The 22,518-nt window shown below is 35.7% G+C and overlaps 2 protein-coding genes, 1 long non-coding RNA gene and 1 pseudogene across 3 annotated transcripts; 2 read left to right on the top strand and 2 right to left on the bottom strand.

Annotated features, from left to right (window-relative positions):
• Positions 1-2,409: 2,409 nt before the first annotated feature.
• Positions 2,410-5,736, bottom strand: LOC145726515 (tyrosine-protein kinase Btk-like; annotated as a pseudogene).
• Positions 5,737-7,904: 2,168 nt separating this feature from the next.
• Positions 7,905-8,633, top strand: LOC145726287 (52 kDa repressor of the inhibitor of the protein kinase-like). The gene is made up of 3 exons (XM_081975305.1): positions 7,905-8,015; positions 8,075-8,259; positions 8,326-8,633. The coding sequence occupies exons 1-3, from the start codon at positions 7,951-7,953 to the stop codon at positions 8,439-8,441; spliced, it is 366 nt and encodes a 121-aa protein (XP_081831431.1). The 5' UTR covers positions 7,905-7,950; the 3' UTR covers positions 8,442-8,633.
• Positions 8,634-13,924: 5,291 nt separating this feature from the next.
• LOC145726280 (uncharacterized) lies at positions 13,925-14,593 on the bottom strand. The gene is made up of 2 exons (XR_014177552.1): positions 14,200-14,593; positions 13,925-14,151 (listed from the first exon to the last, which is right to left on the bottom strand). It is a non-coding gene; the product is annotated as an uncharacterized LOC145726280 (long non-coding RNA).
• A 1,967-nt stretch (positions 14,594-16,560) lies between these two features.
• On the top strand, positions 16,561-21,025 carry LOC145725761 (uncharacterized). The gene is made up of 6 exons (XM_081974602.1): positions 16,561-16,636; positions 16,896-17,048; positions 17,105-17,185; positions 17,254-17,973; positions 18,034-18,262; positions 18,364-21,025. Exons 2-4 carry the CDS (start codon positions 16,957-16,959, stop codon positions 17,411-17,413), a joined length of 333 nt encoding a protein of 110 aa, XP_081830728.1. The 5' UTR covers positions 16,561-16,636; positions 16,896-16,956; the 3' UTR covers positions 17,414-17,973; positions 18,034-18,262; positions 18,364-21,025.
• Positions 21,026-22,518: the final 1,493 nt, after the last annotated feature.

Below are 22,518 nucleotides of genomic sequence, written 5' to 3' on the forward strand. Positions count from 1 at the left end.
CTTGTTTGTGATAAAAACGTCTGGCGAAAACTCTACGAATGTAGTGGAATTAGTGAGAAAGTATATTGGTCTAAGGCCACCTACAAAGCATACACAATTTTTTGTGTCTTACAAAAATGGGAAATGCATGACTCAGCCCATAGAAAAAATACATTTGGACAGCTACCAAGGAGAATTGCTGGCTAATTGAGACTACCAAACGCAAACCTATATACTGGGCATTGTTTTCGCACATCATCAGCTTCTTTACTTGCCGACTCTGGATCAACCATAGATGTGTTGAAAAGACATGGTGGCTGGAAAAGCAGTTCTGTTGCTGAAGGTTATGTTGAAAATTCATTGTATCAAAAGAAGAATGTTGCCGATTAAATATTCACCAATGTCTTCTCCGATGTTGATATGGCATCAGCATCAACCATAGGAAGATCAATTTCAGAAAATGAGACAACGGCAACGGCGACTGCTACGTATGTGCAGAATATGTTTACTACTAAAAATGTTGCTTCCAATTGTCCACCCTTCGTTAGCCTTGCAAACTGCACCAAAGTCAATATAAATGTAAATATATAATAATAAGAACTAGATTTAAGTTATGTTTATGTTAATTATCCTTTTTCGTCCTTACACAATAAAATTTCAATAAAATCATTGTTTAATTTGGAAGAATTTACTTTAAATCTCCCAGGGATTTAAAGTAAATTCCAACAACCGCCAATTTCCACAACCGCCTATACAGTGCAGGCCAAAAGTTTAAATTTTCTCATTTTTGTTCGTGTTTTACGACGAAAGGGCTCAAGTTAGAGATCTGAAAAAATACAGAAAACTAGTCCGTGATAGGTACTACAACTTTCATTAATACGATTTTTCAATCAAATCAACCGTACAGGCGCTAAAAAATCAAAACCGTTTTCCCATGTTAATCTCCTATGTCCAGGGTGCTCTTGGACACCTGGTATATACAGTGCCATCATTTCAAAACTTCTCACCCTCACTACCTTTTTCAGCAAGCAAAATTACTTGGGACCAAAAAAACACGTCAACTTAGATATCGAGGGGGAAGTTTAAAACTATAGTGGACTTTGTATTTTAGATTTCGCCCCCTTGCCCCTAGAGGTGTCCCCACTTAAAATTTTTAAATGGCATCCCTAGCTTGTAGCACATTATTTTAAAACCCTTAAAAACCCCGATTCATCACCGTTTAAAAAACTGAAATCGGTTAATCCGTTCTCGAAATAGGGTCAAGATGACACAATTTTTACTAAAACACATCAAAAACTCCTTGTCTGGAGCAGAACGTACAAATTCGTTGATTTGTTCTCTTGTAAATACCTTTGATTTTTTTGCTCTATATTCGATGTTTTTCTTCTTGATAAAACGAAGATATTTTGGCCATAAGGACGAAGCAGAATATTCTGCAGCGAGTTTTGCAAAATATGCTAGCAACACCGTTTCTTCTGCACCTCGAACTTGTACTTGGTTTCGCCTCACACAAAACTGTTCATATTCTTTCTCATACTGGACTCGATTTTTCCGGAAGCAAGTTCAACCTTATAGTGTTGGCTGCAGCCAATATATTATCAGGAATATCTAAATTTTGCATGATTTTAATGCGGACAACAAAAATTCAATGACATACAATTTTGTTGATTTTGTGTTGGCATCGCCGTTGCCAATGATATGATAAAGTTTTGAATGTAAGTCGATTATTAGCGATTTAACACCGTCTCGGACATTGCAACAATATCCACGACTATTATAAATCGCATAATAATAGCTATAATGCGCCACTGGAAAATTGAAATAATAATAATAGTCTGCATGGTTTGTTTTATTTTTACTAAAGTAGGAGAAGACAGGAAACTGGAGGGTGTTATTGGGTTGTGACTGATAAACTAAGAGTAAAACAATGCTTGTAATGAAACGACAAGCAATCAATACAATAGGTTTGTATTCAAATAATTGGTAAAAGAAATGTACAAGTAAAATCTATATAAAAACCGAGCTGGTTATAAAAAGTAAAAGAGAGTCCCGCTCACGTCAAAACTACACGGTAATACACGAGTGTTGCGTCAAATTAAAAAACAAAAAAAAAATGGTAAAATCAGTATCAAATCCACGCCTACAATTAAATCGAGTAAGTAGCAATCTATATCACACCAACGTCACGAATCAAAACTAGTAAATTTGATTATTTACATTACAAATCCAAGCAAACGAGGATTATTGGCACTTTTTTTTTCAAGGTTTAGGATCACAAATCTGTCAAAAAAACCTCAAATTTCCTTGTCTACTACTCCCCCCGTTTGATATTACCGAAAGATAAAGCGATTTAGGATTTATTGTCTTTAATGGTTTTCTGCCCGGATTAAAAAATTTTGCAGAGTAGCTCTTGTAGACTTAATAAAACACTTTGGGAATTTTAACTGTTTAATTATATATGGTAAAAGTGCAAAATACAAAGAGTGAAAAGACCGGCTACATAATTTTTATTACTTGTTTTTAGACTACTACTTGTTGACATTTAACGTACAGTGTTGCCACATAAACTAATTTTCATTGTTTTCTCTAATAAAAAACTAACGGACTAACCTACATACACTACGGAACCCAGCTGCACGAGGCTTCGCCCGCAGAAATGGGCAAAGTACCCCGCGTGACGGTTTCACACACGAGTCGCGCCAGTCAATCGACCAAGATGCCTTGCGACACATTCTAGTGTATCTTTGAGAGAGCGAAATGAGGGTTGGTTTTCCGTAGCGGAGACCAACACTTTTTCATTACCTAACCACACAAATACTGTTACTATTATTCAAAAAAAATTGGCTAAACATACATCATAAACCTCCTTGAAACAGGCTTTAGGTTTGTCCAAAATGATTCCTTTTTGAACTCGTTCCACTACTTTCAAGAGTTTTTCATTCGGCCGTACGGCGTTTTACCGCACGTAAACACCTCCCACATCAGATCGCCGTAGGCCCAAACGTCCGATTTTGAACCTCCCGATGACGTGTATGACCATCCAAAACGTACCTGAAATATCGTTTTGTTTTTAAAATTCTGACATTTGGTGTACTGTGATATTACCTAGCCAATCCCAAATCATACTTTAACAATATTGTCAGTGCCACTAGACAGTTCTTTGCAGCTAATCACGATGAATATAGTTGTTCCGTTCCAAGTAGGCCATGCCCTTGCAAACCTGTAGCACATGTCATAGCAGCCCTGATTGGTCGACAAAGATTGTTCGTGTCTGCGCAAGTAGTTCAACAAGACCCATGACGCATGTACTCATCACAATGAAATTGGTCGTTTTTGCTGCACACCCCGTACAGTTGGACTACGTTAGCATGCTGCAGTTTTCTGGTAAACAGTTCAAAATTAAATAAGAAAAAAAAAACACCACTAAAAAGCTGTTACGTCATGACTTTAGCTTCTTCAATAAGTCGTCCTCAGACATGGTGCCCTCCTTCATCATTTTAACGGCAACGTCAATTGTCCCGCGCAATTTTCCCCTGCGCACCACCCCGAAATGACCCGAACCGAGCTCCTCCAACAACATCAGCTCGCTACGATCGATTTCCCATTTGTCTAAAAATCTTTAAGGTTATTTTGATCGTTCTAAAGCGGTTTTACACCGCGCTTTGATGTCAAAGAAATTCATAAAGCTGCTTCAATGACGAATATATCAAAACAAAATTGAATGTCAATTTACCTTCAAATAAAAAAAAACTTGCCGTTTAGCGTAATGCCAACTGCCACAGACAAAAACGAAAAAGTGAGAGTGAAAGCTGCAAAATTCAATACATAAACACAGTATTCAGATGATTATGAAATTTCAAAATAAAAATATCAAAAATACCAGAAAAACAAATAATCTGTAACTATTACCGCCTAAACACTAAATTCACTTGGTTGGTTGGGTTTGGTCAAACTGTTTTCATTGACAACTTTGACATAACAGTTTGATAATGTAAAATCAAATCACTTTATGCTCCAAGAAGTTCGTGATTTATTTGAAGCATAAAATTTGATAAAATAAATGTTTCCAATTTCTTTGAATTAAAACGTTGGTGTAAAACCTGCTTAGGGGCACTACTAGGCAACTACCATGACTTAGACCGGCAGTAGCCGGCGCAGGCCTGTAACAAGGCTGGTTTTTAGCCGGGAACCCAAACCGCCGCTGTTGTGCTTGTGTAGTTTGATCAGCTCCGAGATCGATTGTAACAATGTTTTTCCGATGTGGTGAGGAAAAACTCACCCTTTGAGTTCTTTTTGATATGGTAGTGTTTTGACGTGTGGTAGAGAACTGTAAAAGTACGCAATCAAAGATTACTAGAAAACTACTACATTATCTACGTATTCTACCCAATTCATTTGGTATATCTGAACTAGGCAAATTAATTTGTTTTCACATAAATAAACACAATATTATACTACCAATTCTTAAAAACACTGTATTTCAGAACTAAATAATAATACTCTTTAAGGCTTATACAAGGTGAGCTAAGACCAACCAAAAGTATGTTTATAATTCAAAAATTACCGTTTTACAGTTAGGCGGATGTTAGTTTTTAACTAAAACACCTAGTATACCCAGGTGTAAGTTTCGAATCAATTCCTTGCTTATTAATGATATGAACAGAAAAACATAATTCATTTATGTAGTACAGAGTAGCGTACAGAGTTGGACTGTATATTTGACACCTTGTGGCGATTTTAGATTTGCTATAGTGCTATGGCGTCTCTTTTGAATCAAAACAATAGTAACTCTAAAACGGCTAACTAAACGTCAACGGTGTTTCAGTGTTCAATAACATTTTACGGACGTTTGACAATTTAAAAATCAACTTACATTTTGGTGTAGAATGACAAGGTGTACAATCCTTTAGTGGACGAATTCCGTACAACAAAACAACCTTCCTTGTCTTCGTGTTTGAGTAACGATTCGGACCGTTGCCTGGACATGTCATTCACGTACCAACTGAAATTTCAAATATTAATTTTTGACGCTGATTGTACTGTGACTGTGACTGAACTGTAAACGGATAACTCACTCGTATTGCTGCAATCCGAGCAATTCTTTCTCTTTCACATAGTTGCTGGGGATGAAGCCCACATTGCTGAAATGTGCAATTATATATTTCAGCGACTACAGTTAGTCTAGCGATTGTAACCGGTCGCATTAATATGATTAAGGTGTTATAACGGTACAACACACAATGATAATTACTAATGCAGCACCGGTGATAATAATTTACAATTTCTATTTGTAAATTCCAAACGAAAAGGTCAGCGTGTGCATACATACATTAATGCAAAATTTTGGAAAAAACTAACTGACACAAGAAGACTTACCCTTTAGCGTCTCGAGCTTTCCACCAGTGTTGTTGACTATCATCCATCACCTCATATTCCATGTTCTTTTCAAGGCTTAAATTTCCACATTCAATGGCTTTGTAATTGTAGAGGGCGACTACCACTTTGGTTCTAACCACCCCCGGTTGACTGTCCTTCTGTTTGACGGAGGGGGTGCCGGGAGTGCAGCCGCACGGCATGATGGGACTGGGTTTGATCGTTTCCCCGGCAACAGTACCATCTGCACCCGTTCCAAGGGCCCGGATGATAATAACTTCGGATGTTTCGATTGTAGGCACACACTAAAATCAAATTGTTCCTTCCTCTTTTTAACGTTCACGGTCTCTTACCTCTCCTGATGTCCATAATCCAATAAATCCTATCGACGTTGTTCAAGCTAACAGAAACAACGTGTAGTCCTCGTCTTGATGGTAGCCGACCAGAAACGGGTGAAAATCCCCTTCGATGCCCACTTCCTCGTTGGTAAAGAACGATTGGGCCGCTTCCACTGTATGCACTCGTTCCAGTTCCACTCGGCCTTTTTCCTTTTGTTTCTGGAAGAAATTTCAATTGGTGACATAATATTAAGTAGAAAAATTGATTTTTTGGCACTGCAAAGAAAAAACTCCTTGGCCCAGATGAAAAATCGAGTCGTGCGCAATAGCGTTCCCTTATCGACACGAGGGTTGAAATTACAAAAGGGGGCAGATTGTGACTTTTTCCCTCCCCCATTTTAACCCACACGAATTTAACAATGAAGGGTGGAAAGTGTGTTTGAAATGTTTTGTTTGTTTATTTGTGGTTTTTTGTATAGTTTTATCCAGTTCAGTACTTCCAGAACTCAATATTAGGTGACTGTAGACAATCAAACCGATGGATGAAAACCAGGGCAAATCAAAAGAATGCTGGAAACTATTGTGGGTACCATCAAGGTGGACAGCAACAGACAAGTTATAGTGGAAACCGATCAGGAAACCCTAACCAAAAAAATACAGAATGTCCTAAAAGAAGAGAACAATGTCATGTTACTGAAGAAGACATTGCGTTTATGACCACAAACATGGACACTCAGATTTAGTGAACTGCAGTATGTTCTTGACTGTAAGTTTGTAGTGGATAGTGGAGCTACAAATCACTTAGTTAATAGTGATCTGGGAAAGTTTATAACTGACAGAAAGCAAGTACATCATAAAATAAGAGTTGCAATACTTGGAGTAGTGGTTGAAGCACATTGGGAAGGAAATCTTAGCCTGAAAACTAAATGTGGACAAAAAGTAACCCTAGAAAAAGTTTTGGTGTGTGAAAATCTATCACACAATCTGCTTTCAGTGAAGAAAATTGAACAAAAAGGATTATCAATTTTATTTAAAAATGGTGAAGTATCAGTAATCAAAAATAATAAAATCATTTTACAGGGAAATTTGTTTGGAAGTCTGTATGTTGTTGATTTGTGTGTAGAGTTTTCCTATTCAGCATACGTCACAGAAAATGATCCTGATTTATGGCACAAGGTAGCTACGAGCCTAAATCTCAAAGCAGCATAGTGTGCGTTGGGCATAAATCTCATCGAACCTACTGTTCGTTTGATGCAACGTTGCCAATTGTAATAATAAAAAGTCTTTGTGATGGTTATTTTTATAATAATGTGTAATTAATCTAGTATTAATCTTATATTTAGACTTATATTGACAATAACTATTAATATTATTAATAACTATATTGACTTAAATAAGCCATTCTTTGAATATTATTGACGTATTCACATGCAGGGACTTAAAACCAATAAGGATCATGGGAGAGGCTAACTTGGTTAGCAACTTACTATGATTATTTGGTAACATAAGTTATGTTTCAAAGTTCTATTTTCATTTTATTTATTTGATAATATGCAATGTATATATTTACTTTCTGAAATGATCGATTAACAAACATTAATGGGTTATTTATTCTCAAGAATCCGAACGATACTTACCCCCATTTGCATCGCCGTATTGTAAGCCGAGCTTAAGTTAAGTGTGGGTCAGACTGTGACAGTTTAGGTGAAAAAAGTCACACTCTGAACTACACTTAACTTAAGCTTAGCTTAAAGTACGACGGTGCAAATGGCGGTTATTGAAGTATCTGATTAAGTAATTAAATAAAATGATTTTATAAGTTATAGGTTAGGTTAGTTACGAGCAATATAGTAGATATTGGTATTGGGCTGTTCGGGTTAAGTCTAATTTTTTTAAAAATGTTAGTGCATTTTCTTGAGTATATCATTTGCACTCTCAAGTTATAGGTACATAGTTGACAAAGTGGCATCGTCGCAAACATCCAAGCGCGATCGATATACTTAAAAATTTTCGAAGTACACGTTTAGTCGGGAAGATGGCGCTTGGCCAACAGGGGACCTACGCAATGGGGGCGCCATCTTCAACTTAAGTGATAATTTTTGCTGTTTTATAAAACGTGTACGGGCTATTTATTAATATAGTGTGAATTCTGTAAATTTGCTTTGGTCCCTAGTGTATATAGTGCTCTTTTCTACAAACAATGTCAGAGTCTCAGCAAAAGATCCGATCCAGTGGGACAAACTGTATTTACAAAGGATGCATGAATAGAAAAAGCAGTTCTGATTTAAGCATCAAATATTTTAGAATTCCAAAAGATGAAGTAAAGTAAGTATTCAGAATTTTCTTAAAAAATACACAGTTTAATTAACACTGCATTATTGCAGATGCTTTCATTGGCTGAGGCAATGCGGCCGTGAAGACCTCTTGGGCACGAGTGCTGAAAAATGTTACAACAATTATAGAGTTTGCAGTGTTCATTTTGATTTAGACATGTTCAAAGATGGTCGAGATAAATCTTCAGGCCTATTATTCAGTGCCGAGCCACGCAAATATACAATAACTGAAACATGTAAGTGAACCACATTTCATTAGTGCAATATAGAGTTAGCAAACTATGATATTTTTTACATTTTAGATCAGCAGGTCCAACCTGGACTCGACGCTGGTTGTTCAAGCAAGGGACAGAAAATAAATATTCTCCAGAATATTGAAATTCTTCCACCACTTCAACCTCAGTCTACATATTTGTAACTCCACCCTTATGTTCACCTGTAGAAACCCAAACTGAGAATGTTCTAAGTTCTTCAACTCCGCGAAAATCTAAACTGCAGAGTGAAAATGCAATTTTAAAGACAGAAATTGAAAAGTTAAAAGATGACTTAGAAGTATCTCTTAATACTTTATATACCATGTAATTGTTATTAAATAAAATGTCAAACAAAGACTAAGAATATTTTCGGGTTTCATCTCTATCTCAGCAGTCAATTCTGAAAACGCTATTTCTAATCCAAAACTCTCTGCTGAAACTATGATTTCAGAAATGGCAACACCGCATTGCCACAAATTTTGTAAATACCGGCAACGTCCTTGTACTACCAGTTTAAAGAGCCGAGGTCAACGAAACGTGTCGGCAAACATCAAAGCTTTTAGGCCCAGTGTCTTCTCTTTATGAAATTAGTTACTCTTTGCTTTAGCCTTGATTCAGCTTAGTAAGGCAAAGTGAAAGTAAGACAAACAATGCAAATTTGTGGAGTTATTTTTAATATGCCAGAAATGATTTAAGTTAATCATTTAATACTTGCGTTTGCATACTAATGGCATATTTTTATTTTTACAGAAATCAATGAAGGAAAAGCATTTGATTGAGGACATTACATCAATTTTTGATAAAACAATCTTCTCCAAAAGGATTTGAAGTTAATTAGAAATGGTTAATGTTTCTGTATTTTTTGAAACAGGCAAATACGTTCTACTTTCCATAAAACGAAAACTAGAGCGTCTTATACTTGTGGAGTTCAAACTTTTTAGTTTCAGGACCGGATTCCTGCTTATTTTTACATGTCAATTAACCTTATAAAGTAATACGTAACACTGCATGCAGAGTATACTTTGGATATAAGTGTGACGCTATTTATTCGGGAGTTCGAATTAAAGTGTGTTCTAGAACAAAAGTTAATGAGAATTGCCTCGGGCGCCACCGGGTTTTAAGAATGTTTTTAGAGTTTTCGAAATGTGAACCAGGAAAAGACAATTCGTATGCCTTGGTAGCTTTTAAACAGCTGTAGACAAGGTTCCCGTCAATCTGTGGTAACAGTGGTTCAGTTGGTGACAACGCTCATAAAAGCCAAAAGTACCAATCAACTAACGTATATTCTCTTTGCCTAATTTAAAATGCCAGCAAACTTAACTAAACCAAATAATTATGCAAATAAGCGTATCTTAAACCCCCCCCCCCCCTTAATTAGACAAGTACGAGAGTGGGAGTGTGCAACTTATTTACGGTACGGGTCGGATGCGATGCAAGACAGGTCAACGGTATAATGCAGAAAGTTAAAAAGCCACGCAATGCAATGAAGTTACAGGTACAAGCTGATTCAAAGTTAATTACGGGGACAAAGCAGGTCTATGTTTACAACTAAGCAATTAACCAATGAGTAAAAAGAACAAGTATCAGGAGGTAACAATAATACAAATTATAACTCGTTTGTGCATTAACCCTTTCCTTCCCAGTGATGCCATATGGCGTAGGTAACTAAATTTGTTAATATCAGGCAGATTTCTTTTCCCATTATTTGTTTTTTACTAAACCTACACTTTATCGTTACCAATAGATGGCACTAGAGTATCAAAACAAAAACGCAGGCATAACCTCTTTTTTTATTACATGTTCAATTGTCAGTAGTTGTGCGCATAAATAATAGGCGGTTATTTTGTGAGTCTTTTTTGAAGAAACGTAAGTATATAGTTGTAATTTTTGCTTATTTACCTTTAGTTAGATCTAATCAAGAGCTCTATGCAATATTATGGTGATTTCCAAATTGTTACTGTCATTACACGACTTTGAACTTGATGATTCCATATGGAGTCATTGAGCGCCAAGGTTAAAATTTTGGTTAAAATCAATTACTGTTGCAGGTTTTTATTATGTCTGATTACGTTGGATTATCACCTACTGAGGCAAACAATTTGTTGCTTCTGATGGAAGGTGACGTTTCTGATGTAGATATTGAAGACTTGGACAGCGAAAATGAAGAAATCTTAGTTAGCAACAGTCAGGAATCCTATGAAGTGATGCAGAATCCTGTTCCGTCTCACATTAGAAGAATTTCTGTTGAAATTGAATCTCAAACAGAAAACTATGAAGACAAGGGGGAAACTGAAACAGAAGAACCTGAAGATCCAGAAGATCTGTTACCGCTATCGGAAATTAGAAATAAGTTGGTGAGAAAAAGGATTCCAAAATGGATAAAAAAAGATATAGATCCGACAAGTACGCGTTATGAAGAAAGCTTTACACCTATATCTGACGATGAAATAACGCCACTAAGTTATTTCAAAATGTTTATTGATGATGACATCATAAATAACATTGTGGAGCAAACAAATTTATATTCTGTACAGAAAAATTTCAGATCAGTAAATACTAACTATACTGAAATGTGTCAGTTTCTAGGCATTCACATTATGAGTGGAATTATTCAAATGCCTGCTTTTAGAATGTTCTGGGCGAATGCAACTCGTCTTCCTATCATTGCTGATGTTATGCCTAGAAATAGGTTTGAAAAACTCCGCGCTATGCTCCATTTCAACGACAATTCTGAAATGAAAACAAGGAATGAAGAGGGTTATGATAAACTATTCAAAGTTAGACCATTTGTAGATGCCATCCGTAAAAATTTCGGAAAAGTGCCAAATGGGGAGCATCAAGCAATTGATGAAATCATGATTCCTTTCAAAGGGCGTTCAAGTTTAAAGCAATATATAAAGAATAAACCACATAAGTGGGGAATTAAAATTTTTGCAAGAGCGGGAGCATGCGGTTTTGTTCATGATTTCGAGATCTACGTCGGAAAGGGTACTGTGACTAATCCTACAGACTTAGGCATAAGTGGTGACATTGTATTGCGATTATGTCAAAGTTTACCACATAACAAAAACCACAAGCTATTTATGGACAACTGGTTTACATCGTACCAATTGCTTAGTGACCTAAAAAGTCATGGTATTTTGGCATGTGGTACTGTACGTTTAGCGAGAATGAAATGCAACATTTTGAAAAACGAGAAGGAGTTGAAATCGGAAGGAAGAGGATCGTTTGACTACGCAACAGACCAAAATAAAAATATTATAGTTGCAAATTGGTATGACAATAAAACTGTACATATTGCTTCAAACTATACAGGAATTTATCCAATCGGTGTAGTCAAAAGATGGTCGACGACAGAAAAAAAATATATCGATGTAGATCGTCCAGATATAATAAAGGAATATAATTCCTATATGGGTGGCGTCGACTTGAATGACATGTTAGTGTCATTATACCGTATAAAACATGGTGTGAAGCGGTACTACCTTCGCATTATTTTCCATTTAATTGATGTAGCTATCGTAAATGCGTGGTTATTATATAGAAAGGACTGCAACTTGAGAGGCACGAAACATAAAAGTCTGATAGATTTTAGAGCCGATATCGGGAATGCTCTTCTTCAAAAAAATGTCTGTACTCTATTTAGAAAAAGGGGGAGGCCTACAAGCACTGAGAGTTCACCTGTGGGATCACCCACTTTGCTTACAGCCATGCAGAACAAGAAAAAAATCACCATGCCAACTCCAGTTGATGATGTTCGATATGACTCTTACGGTCATTTTCCAACTCATTTGGATCCAAAGCAGCGATGCAGGCAGTGCAAAACATCTTATTCCAGGCTTGGATGCGTTAAATGTAAAGTTGCTTTGTGCTTTACTAATACAAAAAACTGCTTTGTTGAATTTCACGTAAAAAAATAAAAATTAAATTAAGAACTGTTATTTGTATTTGTTTTTCCTATCTGCCCAATGACGCCATATGGAGTCATTGTTCAAAATCAATATTTCCGCTCCTTTTATAGAAATACAACATTTTACGGTAAAAATGAACATACCGGAGCACAAAAAGTAATACAAATATTTTTTTCTTTCAAATTCTGAAAAATTGGGCATGAAAGGGTTAAGCGAGGGGGACGGAAGTCCACCTACTTTGATTGCGCATTCGCCTACTGCGCAGTTGAATTGACGCAAAGTCATTGAAAGTTTGGAGTTTCAAACCCGCAAAAATTTGTTGTTTGTATTTGTTGTAGTATAGTGTTAGTTTGTGGTTCTTTAACAGTTGAGTTTTGCAAATTTAAATTAAGTTGTACAGTGGACAAGATTAACAAGTATTGACGGCCGCCATATTACCCCCTCCCCCTTGTTTCTGTCACCCACTTTGTTTGCTATTGCTCCTTCCTGCTATGTTTACATTTTTTTATTCATTGCAATTAACCGTCCTAGTGCAAATAAAGTTACGGTGTCACGGGTCGGTAACAGAGTTGGAAAAGGGTATTACTGAACCACCCGGTCTATACGAGCCTTGTAGTGGTTCTTGTTGGCAACAGGATTTAGAAACTTGCTTCCTACGCCCGGTCTAGCGAACCATGTAGCGTAGTCAACAAAAGACAGGGCCAGGAAGTGCGGCCGGCTACTAAATGACACAAACGCCCGGTCTAGCGAACCACGTAGCGTTTGTGTTGAAGGTGGAACTATCGTGTAGCGCCCGGTCTAGCGAACCTCGACGCTACAGAGTGAACTAGGGCCGGAAATTGGCCTATCGGGGAAAAGTATACAAACACCCGGTCTAGCGAACCATGTAGTGTTTGTATAGAAACCTACAATGCCGGATCTATGGCGTAGCACCCGGTCTAGCGAGCCACGATGCTACTGAAGTAAAAGGGCCGGAAAAATGGCCGGGCTGGGACTAACGGTGCAAACGCCCGGTCTAGCGAACCATGTAGCGTTTGCAATGAAAACTGGTGACGTGAACGTTAAAGCAGCGCCCGGTCTAGCGAACCACGACGCTACAGGGTTGGAGTAAACAAGGAACGAACAACCGGTCTAGCGAGCCTCGGTGTTCAAATAACAGGTACACAGTGCACTAGGAGGGCTAGCCACTAAACAGGTATACTTACTGTGCTGCTGGGAGGTTGAGATGTTGCTCGGGGGGGCTATCGGTCGCAACAGAGAATGAACGAGCGCTGCACGCTAGTTTTATAGACCCGATTCCCCACTTTTGGGTAGTGGGCGGTACTCGCGTTACGCGTACTCGACGAAAAGGGTACGCCTACACAGCTACGTCAACTCGTGAATTATAATTACAAGGAAAGTCGTAAACCACTAATTTCCTATTACGCGCTATCATACTGCAGCGTTGTTGTAAACGCTGTAATTCTAGCAATTGTTTCCAACAAGAACGGTAAAAATCGGACTGGCCAATCCTGAGAAAATATAATAACTTAAAAATACGGCTTATCGTATTTTGGCAAAGTACTAGCACTGGTTACTTTACTAAACGGCTTCTATTAATAGTTCCCTTATCTGCATATCGCCGCAAAACCAACGGCACTAACGGACGGCTTAGTAAACAAAGCAAAAAATATTCCTAACTTCGTTACACTAAGATACCTTAACTTGTAAATCTAGGAAAAAAATCTGATCAGTGATTCCAAAAAATCCCTTTTATTTACATACAACATAGGTACAACAAACAAAACAGTTATGTTGTGTTGAACCTGTGGTTGAACTTAAACACATGAACAAAAGAAAACACAACACAAAAGTAACTAAACCAGATAACTTTGAAAGTGATCATTCCACGAGATTAACCAACCCAATTTTCAATGTTCTGACAGGTTTTGTCCACTACTGTAACTGTGATTCTCCTACAAATCTATTTGAATAGTTATTATAGTTTACTTATGATACTAAAAGTACCTACCTAATTCACCTGTTTAGAAAGTCCAAATTCTGATGTAGGTTGTGGATGTGGCAAGTCCAACAAAGTTTGAACAGTGATATCTACCTGAAAATAGTCATTAGTTTCACTTTATTTGCCTATCTTCAAACAAAGCCGCAAATCTATGTAAAACATTCATATTTGTTTATGATAAAATGCTGCTTTTTCTTAGGGATTTTAAAATAAACAAACAAAATAAGGTTCTTATGCTGGATAAATCTGCCAACTTTGCCCAAACTATTCATTACGTTTTGTTATTTATTTTAAGGTAGTTTGTAGAAATATAATAATATAACATATAATATGTACATATGAGTGTAGTAATAATACGTTTTTTGAATGAATAAAAGTATATATTTTATAATCATTATGTGTATTTTTGATATATGCAGATAACAAACAAGTATTGTTAAAAAATTTTCAAGTCACATTTAAAAAAAAAAAAAAAATAAATAATTTTTTTTTTATTTTAAAAATTATTTAATTTAAAATTAAAAAATTATTTTTAATTATAACCCGTGGTCCATTGGCGGCTTATAAGCCCGGATAACTTTCATATTTCAGTTTTGACCGGCCGTGAAAGCCTTCATAGCCTAATATAATGATTTTATGAAAGATATATGAGTAATGAAAATAAAGCCATATAAATCAAGGGCAAATGCTTGAATATAAAGAGAAAAATCAAGTTGAAATTATTACATTGATCTGGTGTAGGTTGGTAAGAAAGACTATAATGTCTCTGGAGAATTTTCTACAATATGTTTTCAACTCTCATGGATGAAGAAATGAAATTCTATGAGTTAGAATGAGCCAAACCACAATTGGAAGTATTCTGTTATTATTTAATTAACGCACTTAATCACACCAAATGCACAGCACATGCATATTTCACATTTCCTCATACATTGCCAAAAGTCTGTGACAAAACCAAGGCGAAATAGGCTAAAATATTATTGCATACTTGCAAGCCCCATTCTATCAATGAGCTTCACCTCCATTCATGATTTTCGAATCAGATTATGAATGAACGTGTCATAGAGTATAAAACAAAGTATAGAGGCCTTTATTTACAAGTTTGGTTATTGGCAAGATAAACAAAGCCAAAATGCGGTGTTGTCAGTTGTATACAGCCAGTATCAAAGTTTATGCGTGGGTGTATGTTTCAATTACGTTTAAATCGATATTTAAATAAAAAAAGTATTGTAACAATTATTGTTGCTATTGATTACAGTAAAATTCGCCAAATAAATGTCTTTAAACATTACTAATATGTATAGAAAGCGTTGAGTTGGCAACATCGCGTAATGCTCGTTTTACAACTCCACTATTCCTCCATTCATAACTGTTTCTAGCCATTTTGTTTTGTGATTCTGATGTTTTGTCGTTCGGAGTGTGTTATCTTGTGTTTTTGAAGTGATTTACGGACTTTTGTGACTAAATACAAATCATGGTGCGGCAGTGTTTTATTTGTAAAACTTGTGATTACCAAGAAAAGGGTGCAAATTTATCATTTCACCGGTGAGTATATATCTAACCTAAAAACATGTGGTTGTCCATTGGCGTAGCGTGGGGATAACAGGGGAAGCATAATCAGCAGAACTAAAATGAAATGTTCAGTAAAACTATTGAATTTATGTGATGTTATTTTCTTTGCAATGATTTACACAAAATGTATAGCTGCTGCTGCTGGTGCACCTCATGATTTATGTTCCCGCAAACTTCCAAGTGCACTTTTTTCATTGTTTTTTAGTGCAAAAAGTTCCTCTTTTTGTCACTGTATGTACTATATTTGTTGTGCTTTTGTCATCAAACAAGTCGATTTGATAAAAAAAATGTTGTATGCAACCCATGCAAAAAATCCTTTTGCTCTTATGTGTTCTTGGCATGTTTTTGGTAAACTTTCACATTGCATGTAAAAAAGATGTACTTTTAGTAGTTAGAGTTATGGATGGCAAAATCTTTTGCAAAACATTTTTTCCACTACTAACATGATAAACATACTATTATTGACCCATTAGTAACTTGAGAAATTAGTTTTCTCTACCTTAATGGTCATTGTTGACTAGGTCAATAATAGAGTCTAATCTCTAGTTCTAGTCTGGCACAAACACAACAAAAAATAAAATTTGATTGGCCATCAAAAATATGGTTAATAGTGGAAAAAACGCAACAATTTATATTGTAACCATTATTTTTTAGATTTCCAAAGGATGCAAATATATGTAGTATCTGGATGTCTTTATTGGGATTAAATTCTGATAACCCAGTTCCAAACCGTGCTGAGATATGTTCAAAACATTTTGAATCAAATGATTTTGTGGTTGGCTCAGATGGACTGGAAAATTTTAAAAACTGGTGCTGTTCCATTACCAATTCACTCTGCATTTGAATCAGCAAGTGGTGAATTTAGTAGTTCAAGGTAATAGTATATCATTTTAAAATGTATAAATACTTTATGGCTGGAGTGCATGTCAAATAGGATTTCCTAGCAATGAACACAGCAATGAAATACCTATTGTTAATGTTTTGAATGTGAAATTTGCTTTTTTATTTGTCATAATGGGCACATTCTAAACATTTACAGCAGGTATTTCATTGTTATCTCATCCTAAATTTGTTTGTTTTTCCTGATAGGTAATTTATCATCTGTTGTTTTTTAAAAAAATGTAATTGTTTAGCTCAACTTCATCGATTATTAGTGAGGCTACTACCTCTGTTGCTTTGGGTCAACAACCCAAAATGAACATTATAAACTCAGAAGAAGCTTATTTGCAGGGGGATAATGTTTTCTTACAATCTGTGTCAGTAGAAGGAAGCCCTGTTAGAAAGCGGTAAGTTAATTACTTATTATAGTTGTTTAGAAGTTAATTTTTTTTAATACTTTTAGAATAAAACTGGGAGATGAAGTTATAGATATTCCCCAAGCTAAAAGCCATGATTTTGATGAAATTCCTGGGCCATCAAGAAGGTAAAGTTTTTTCATGATTTTTTTAATTGGCTGTTTTAACGATTTTAATTTTAACTACGTGATGGTAGAGATGTCAATGAGCAACATAAATTGGTACCAATTCCACCAAGCTCATCGCCTGAGACATTGACAGCATCAGAAGTTGGTGAACAGTTAGATGAGCCCCAGATGCCAGTTAAAAGTTTGAGAAAAATCAAGATCGTAAATAATTCAATGCTAACAAATTAATTCAGAACTAACTTCTTAATACTGGCGTTTGCAAAGTTGCGGCTAAAACCAGAATTAAATCGGAGTTAGTCAAATAACGGTAACCGAAAAGTTCTAAAGTAAATTCGAAACTAATTGGAAAGTTCCAAAAAGTAATCGTAGAAATTTTTTTTGTCCCAAGATTCCGAATAATTATCCTAACAAGAAATTAAACGATTTTCGGGGAGCTTTTGTTATTAGGCCCAAAAATCGATACTAACCAAAAGCAGAAAAAATCAGTTAACTTCAGTTCTTTTGTTTAATTGTCAACTTAAATCCGGAGCGATATTGCTGCCCCTCATGGAACTTTCTTTTCGCAAATTCGCATTAGAATAATTGTCCCGAAAACAAGCCGGACAAAAAGAAACGAACACTTTTATAACTCCGGATTTCTTTTAATTACTTTGGGAATTGGTCTGAAAGTTTTTTTTATGGCGCCATATTGGAATAATTAGTTTTTAATTTGCGCCCTCGACGAAAAACGACCGATCTGACGTTGATGGATTTCAGAAGAGATCAAGAGAAGATCTTCAAAAAAAGAGGTTTGTGGTTGAGTTGAGTTGAGTGGAAAATTTGTTTAGTTTATTATGTTTTTTTTTTAGAAAAAAACGATATGCTGGTGATCTTTCGAGTGAAGATTTTGGAACTCCCCGAAAAGCAAAAAAAAACTTCTATATCATAAAGAAAGCACTTGGTAGCCAACGAAGAAAAATTAAAAGTCTTCAGTCAACTGTGTGCTATTTAAGGAATAGAATTCGATCGTCCAACAGCTTATTAAAATATCTAAAAGAGAAGAACTTTATAAAAGAATCCAGCGAAAATATGTTACAAGTATGTTGTCTTAAGTTTTTTATGATCTATTTTTACCATAGACTTATAATACAAGTACTTTGTTTTATACTCTATGATTTTTACACAATAATTTATTTTAGGCTTCATTGTCTGGATCAGCCTCCCATCTCTTAGAAAGAATTTTAAATGGATCTACCACTCAGAAATATGATGCAACTTTAAGATCATTCGCCCTAACATTGGCGTTCTATTCTCCCCGAGGATATAACTTTGTTAGGGATACATTTAATAGGAAATTGCCTCATCTAAATACCTTAAGTAAATGGTACTCTGCAGTGGATGGATCCCCAGGTTTCACTAAGGAGGCTTTAGAGGCTTTAAAAATAAAGCAAAAAGAAGCTTCCAAGAAGAATAAAACTTTGGTATGTAATTTGGTCCTTGACGAAATGTCAATACGACAACAAGTGGAATGGGATGGACAAAAATTCTGTGGCTATGTGGACTTAAATACGGGAATTGACTCAGATCAGATTCCTGAGGCCAAAGAAGTTCTGGTTTTTATGCTTGTGGCACTAAATGACTGCTGGAAAATTCCAGTGGGATATTTCCTTCTGGATGGATTAAGTGCACCTGAAAAAGCTCGGTTGGTTAACAAATGCTTGGAATTTGTGCATGAAGCAGAGATCAAGGTCACATCTTTAACTTTTGACGGCGCACCAGTTAATTTTTCAATGGCCACAAATTTAGGGGGTAACTTCAAAGATGTCAAAAATTTAAAACCATATTTTCCGCATCCAATTACAAATGAAAACATTTATATTTTTCCAGACCCAAGTCACATGATAAAATTGGTTCGGAATGCATTAGGATCTTTGTTATCTATACAAGATCCTAATGGAGATCTGATCGAATGGAACTTTTTAATTAAGCTCGTGAATAAGCAACAGCTTGAAGGCCTGCATTTGGGAAATAAACTTAGGCTTAGACACTTAAACTGGGATAAGGAAAAGATGAAGGTAAAGTTAGCCACACAAACCTTCAGTAAAAGTGTAGCTGATGCACTAATATATTTAGAATGTGACCTGAAAGATGAGAACTTCCAAAATGCAGGCCCAACGGCAACGTTTGTACAGAAATTTAACGATTTATTTGATATCTTTAACTCTAGAAACAGATTTGCCAAATATAACTTTAAAAAACCATTTTCTCCGGCGACTGCTGAAAACATTTTAACTTTTATTGAGGAAATGATCGAATATATATTAGGTTTAAAAGTTACAAACGCGAACATGCTTATTATTAAGTCATCACGAAAAACTGGATTTATAGGTTTTTTAATTGCCCTCAATAGCTTAAAACACTTTTACCGTGATTACATATTAGAAAAAAAAATTTTAAAATATTTATTGACAAACAAACTTTCCCAAGACCATCTTGAACTTTTTTTTGGAAGTATTAGAGCGAAGGGGGGATTTAATAATAATCCCACTGCCAGACAGTTTCAGGTTGCGTATAAACGTTTGTTAGTTTATACGCAAATCACTGGACCTGAAACAGGTAACGTCGGAATCAGGGACAATCTTACCATTTTATCATGTGGCAGTGGTCAAAGACTGACCCAAAATGAAAATGGCCTCAATTTGTTACAAGATCCGTCCAGCATAGTTTTTGAAAAAACTCTCATCAATTCTATTGATAAAAATCAACTGTCGGCTGGAGCATGGAATTTAACTTTATACACAGCTGATGTAGTTGCTTATATTGCCGGCTTTGTAGTAAAAATATTGCGCAACTGTGTAACTTGCTCAAAATGTCTGACATTTCTTGAAGGTGAAACAGTTAATTCCATGCTTCAACAAAGGAAACAGTACGGTAAGTTAGTAAGGGCCTCTGAGCAAGTAATTGAAATTTGCAGAGTGGCAGAAAAATATTTCAGGTTTTATTGCAAAACAGAAGGTATTTTTAAAAAGACAAATAATCTAATTGTCGTATTAATTAAAAATGCATTTGAGTTATTGCCTTCAACAATTTTGGACAAATTTAACGATCATTTGTTTGACGATGATCCTGTAGAAAGCCATGCATTTTGGCTTATCAAATTAGTGCTAAGGAAATATTTTACCATAAGAATCCATCACGAAACTGCTAAAAAAATGGATGTTATTAAAAAAAATCGAGTTAGAAGTATCTTGACGAAGACCATTTTATTTAAACACCAGTAGCTTCAACTGATCATATCTCAACACTTATACTCTTAGCTTATTCCCTAGGTTAAACCCATTTAAACTACTATTGTACAACCAGGCCTAAGCAGCTCGTTAGATTGTAAGGTTCAATAATAATAAGTTAATTTTGTCTTTAGTTTATATTTACATTATATTGCTCATTTTCATTACAACTTTTATAGTTGTATTACAATATGTGGATAATTCTTGAAATGTAAAGGATTTTCAAGTGAACTGTTAATACAATGTGTGACTGAACTAGTGGACAATGACAAACTTCTTTCACATTATGATTCCGAATGTCACCAGTCATTGTCAACCTGATCTATCACATCCTATCAATACTTTATTCAGAAACTTGTTCCCTGCTTTCAAGAATTATAGCCCAGGTGGCATGGGTACTCAAGTCTATAAAAGAATTTATTTAAATCTTATTTTATAAATTAATAAACATAGAAAAACTTCGAAAACCTAGTATTAAGAGCCCTATAATTATAAGTTGCTATTATTTTAAATGTATATAGTTTATAAGCACTAGATTTGGCAATAGATAACAGAGAGTAAAATAATTTAAAAGTATGTTTTACATGTTTCATTTTTTTTGGAGTAGATACCTATCCTGTGTAAAAGAAAGTATTTAGCCGTTTTCAGTTAACCCAGTATAAAAAGTCCAAAATAACATAGTATAGAATGCAGAATCAAAATTTTGAATAGGAAAACTATGATATTTAAATTTTTAATTGATATGGTTAATTATATAAATTAATCCATTTAAACCAAAAAAACGGTACGCCACTGGTAGACTAAAACGCGTTCCGCGTAAACATTGCCCCCACCTGAACAACCAACAAACACGTGTACTGTCTCTGGTGGCCATATTTTTACGTCTCTCACGCCGCGCGCCCGCTTCTTTCTAAGTAGATGTTGTCCATAAACAATAAGACGATTTATGAATGACTCGCGGGGTCTATACTTGTATTATAAGTCTATGGAACGTGTGAATGAACTTCCATTCTTTATCAAGTTAGAGTGGAATAATGATAGAAGAAAACTGTAATAGTTTACAGTTTTTTTTTGCTGCAATATTGTCGACAAACAGATCAATTTACAGTTTCCTTCTGTAGCGACTGACGTCACACTCCGGGACTCCGGCAGGCATTTTGAGTCGGATGAGATTTAGGTTGCGTGTGGCAGTGTTGCCAACCGTAGCGGAATTCCGCTACTGTAGCGGCGTAGCGGCGGAATTAACATATTGTAGCTTAAGTAGCGGAAATTTAAATATATTCAGACAGTAAAAATAAAGCAGTGGTATGTATACTGTATGTATACAGTTAAACGTAAATCTGCAGTTTTACCAAAAAATTTTACTATTTAAACTACGAATTGAAGTTAAACTGAACAAATAAAACTAATTCTCAAATAAAATACCATTTAATCGCGCTTAGGCTACTTTTTTTTTTGTTGTATCGGAGTTTTGGCAAATGTAGCGGAATATTGAATAGCCGGTAGCGGCGAAGAACGTGAAACGGTTGGCAACACTGGCGTGTGGTTGTCCCCCAAGCGCGATCGATATTGTCAGGAAGGATAATAAATCAAATTTATTACTTGAGCCAGGTATGGGAGTTTTGATTGGTGGAACCAGTGTCTGGAATGCTATAAAAAGGAAGTTGTACCCTAGAGAGGGGTTCAGTTCAGTTCATTCCAATCAATCCAGTTTTGCTGTGCACCACGTCGGAGAAGGCAGTACCTAGCCAGAAGACTCCGCTCACGCCACAGAATGTAGTCGTCCTGAATTCTGCAACCCGCACCGGGTTTACAAATTAATTAAATAGTAAACCATATCTTGAACTATAATAAATCGCGAGTGCCAAACCCTCCAGAAAGCTGCCCTCATAATTGTTTAACAAATGTAAGTACAGATTTGTTATTGTAATATTTTGTGCATGTAAAAGGTATTGTTTAAAGTGCTACTTTTGACTTTTGGGAATTAAGTTGAAGGTTTTATTCGGATTCACTAAGTTGATAAACCAACCATTTTGTCAATTAGTTTTAACTGTCATTTAGTTATTA

This window comes from Ips typographus, linkage group LG3 (genome assembly GCF_016097725.1).
Source record: "Ips typographus isolate SLU linkage group LG3, UJ_Ityp_2.0, whole genome shotgun sequence".
NCBI classification, from domain to species: domain Eukaryota; kingdom Metazoa; phylum Arthropoda; class Insecta; order Coleoptera; family Curculionidae; genus Ips; species Ips typographus.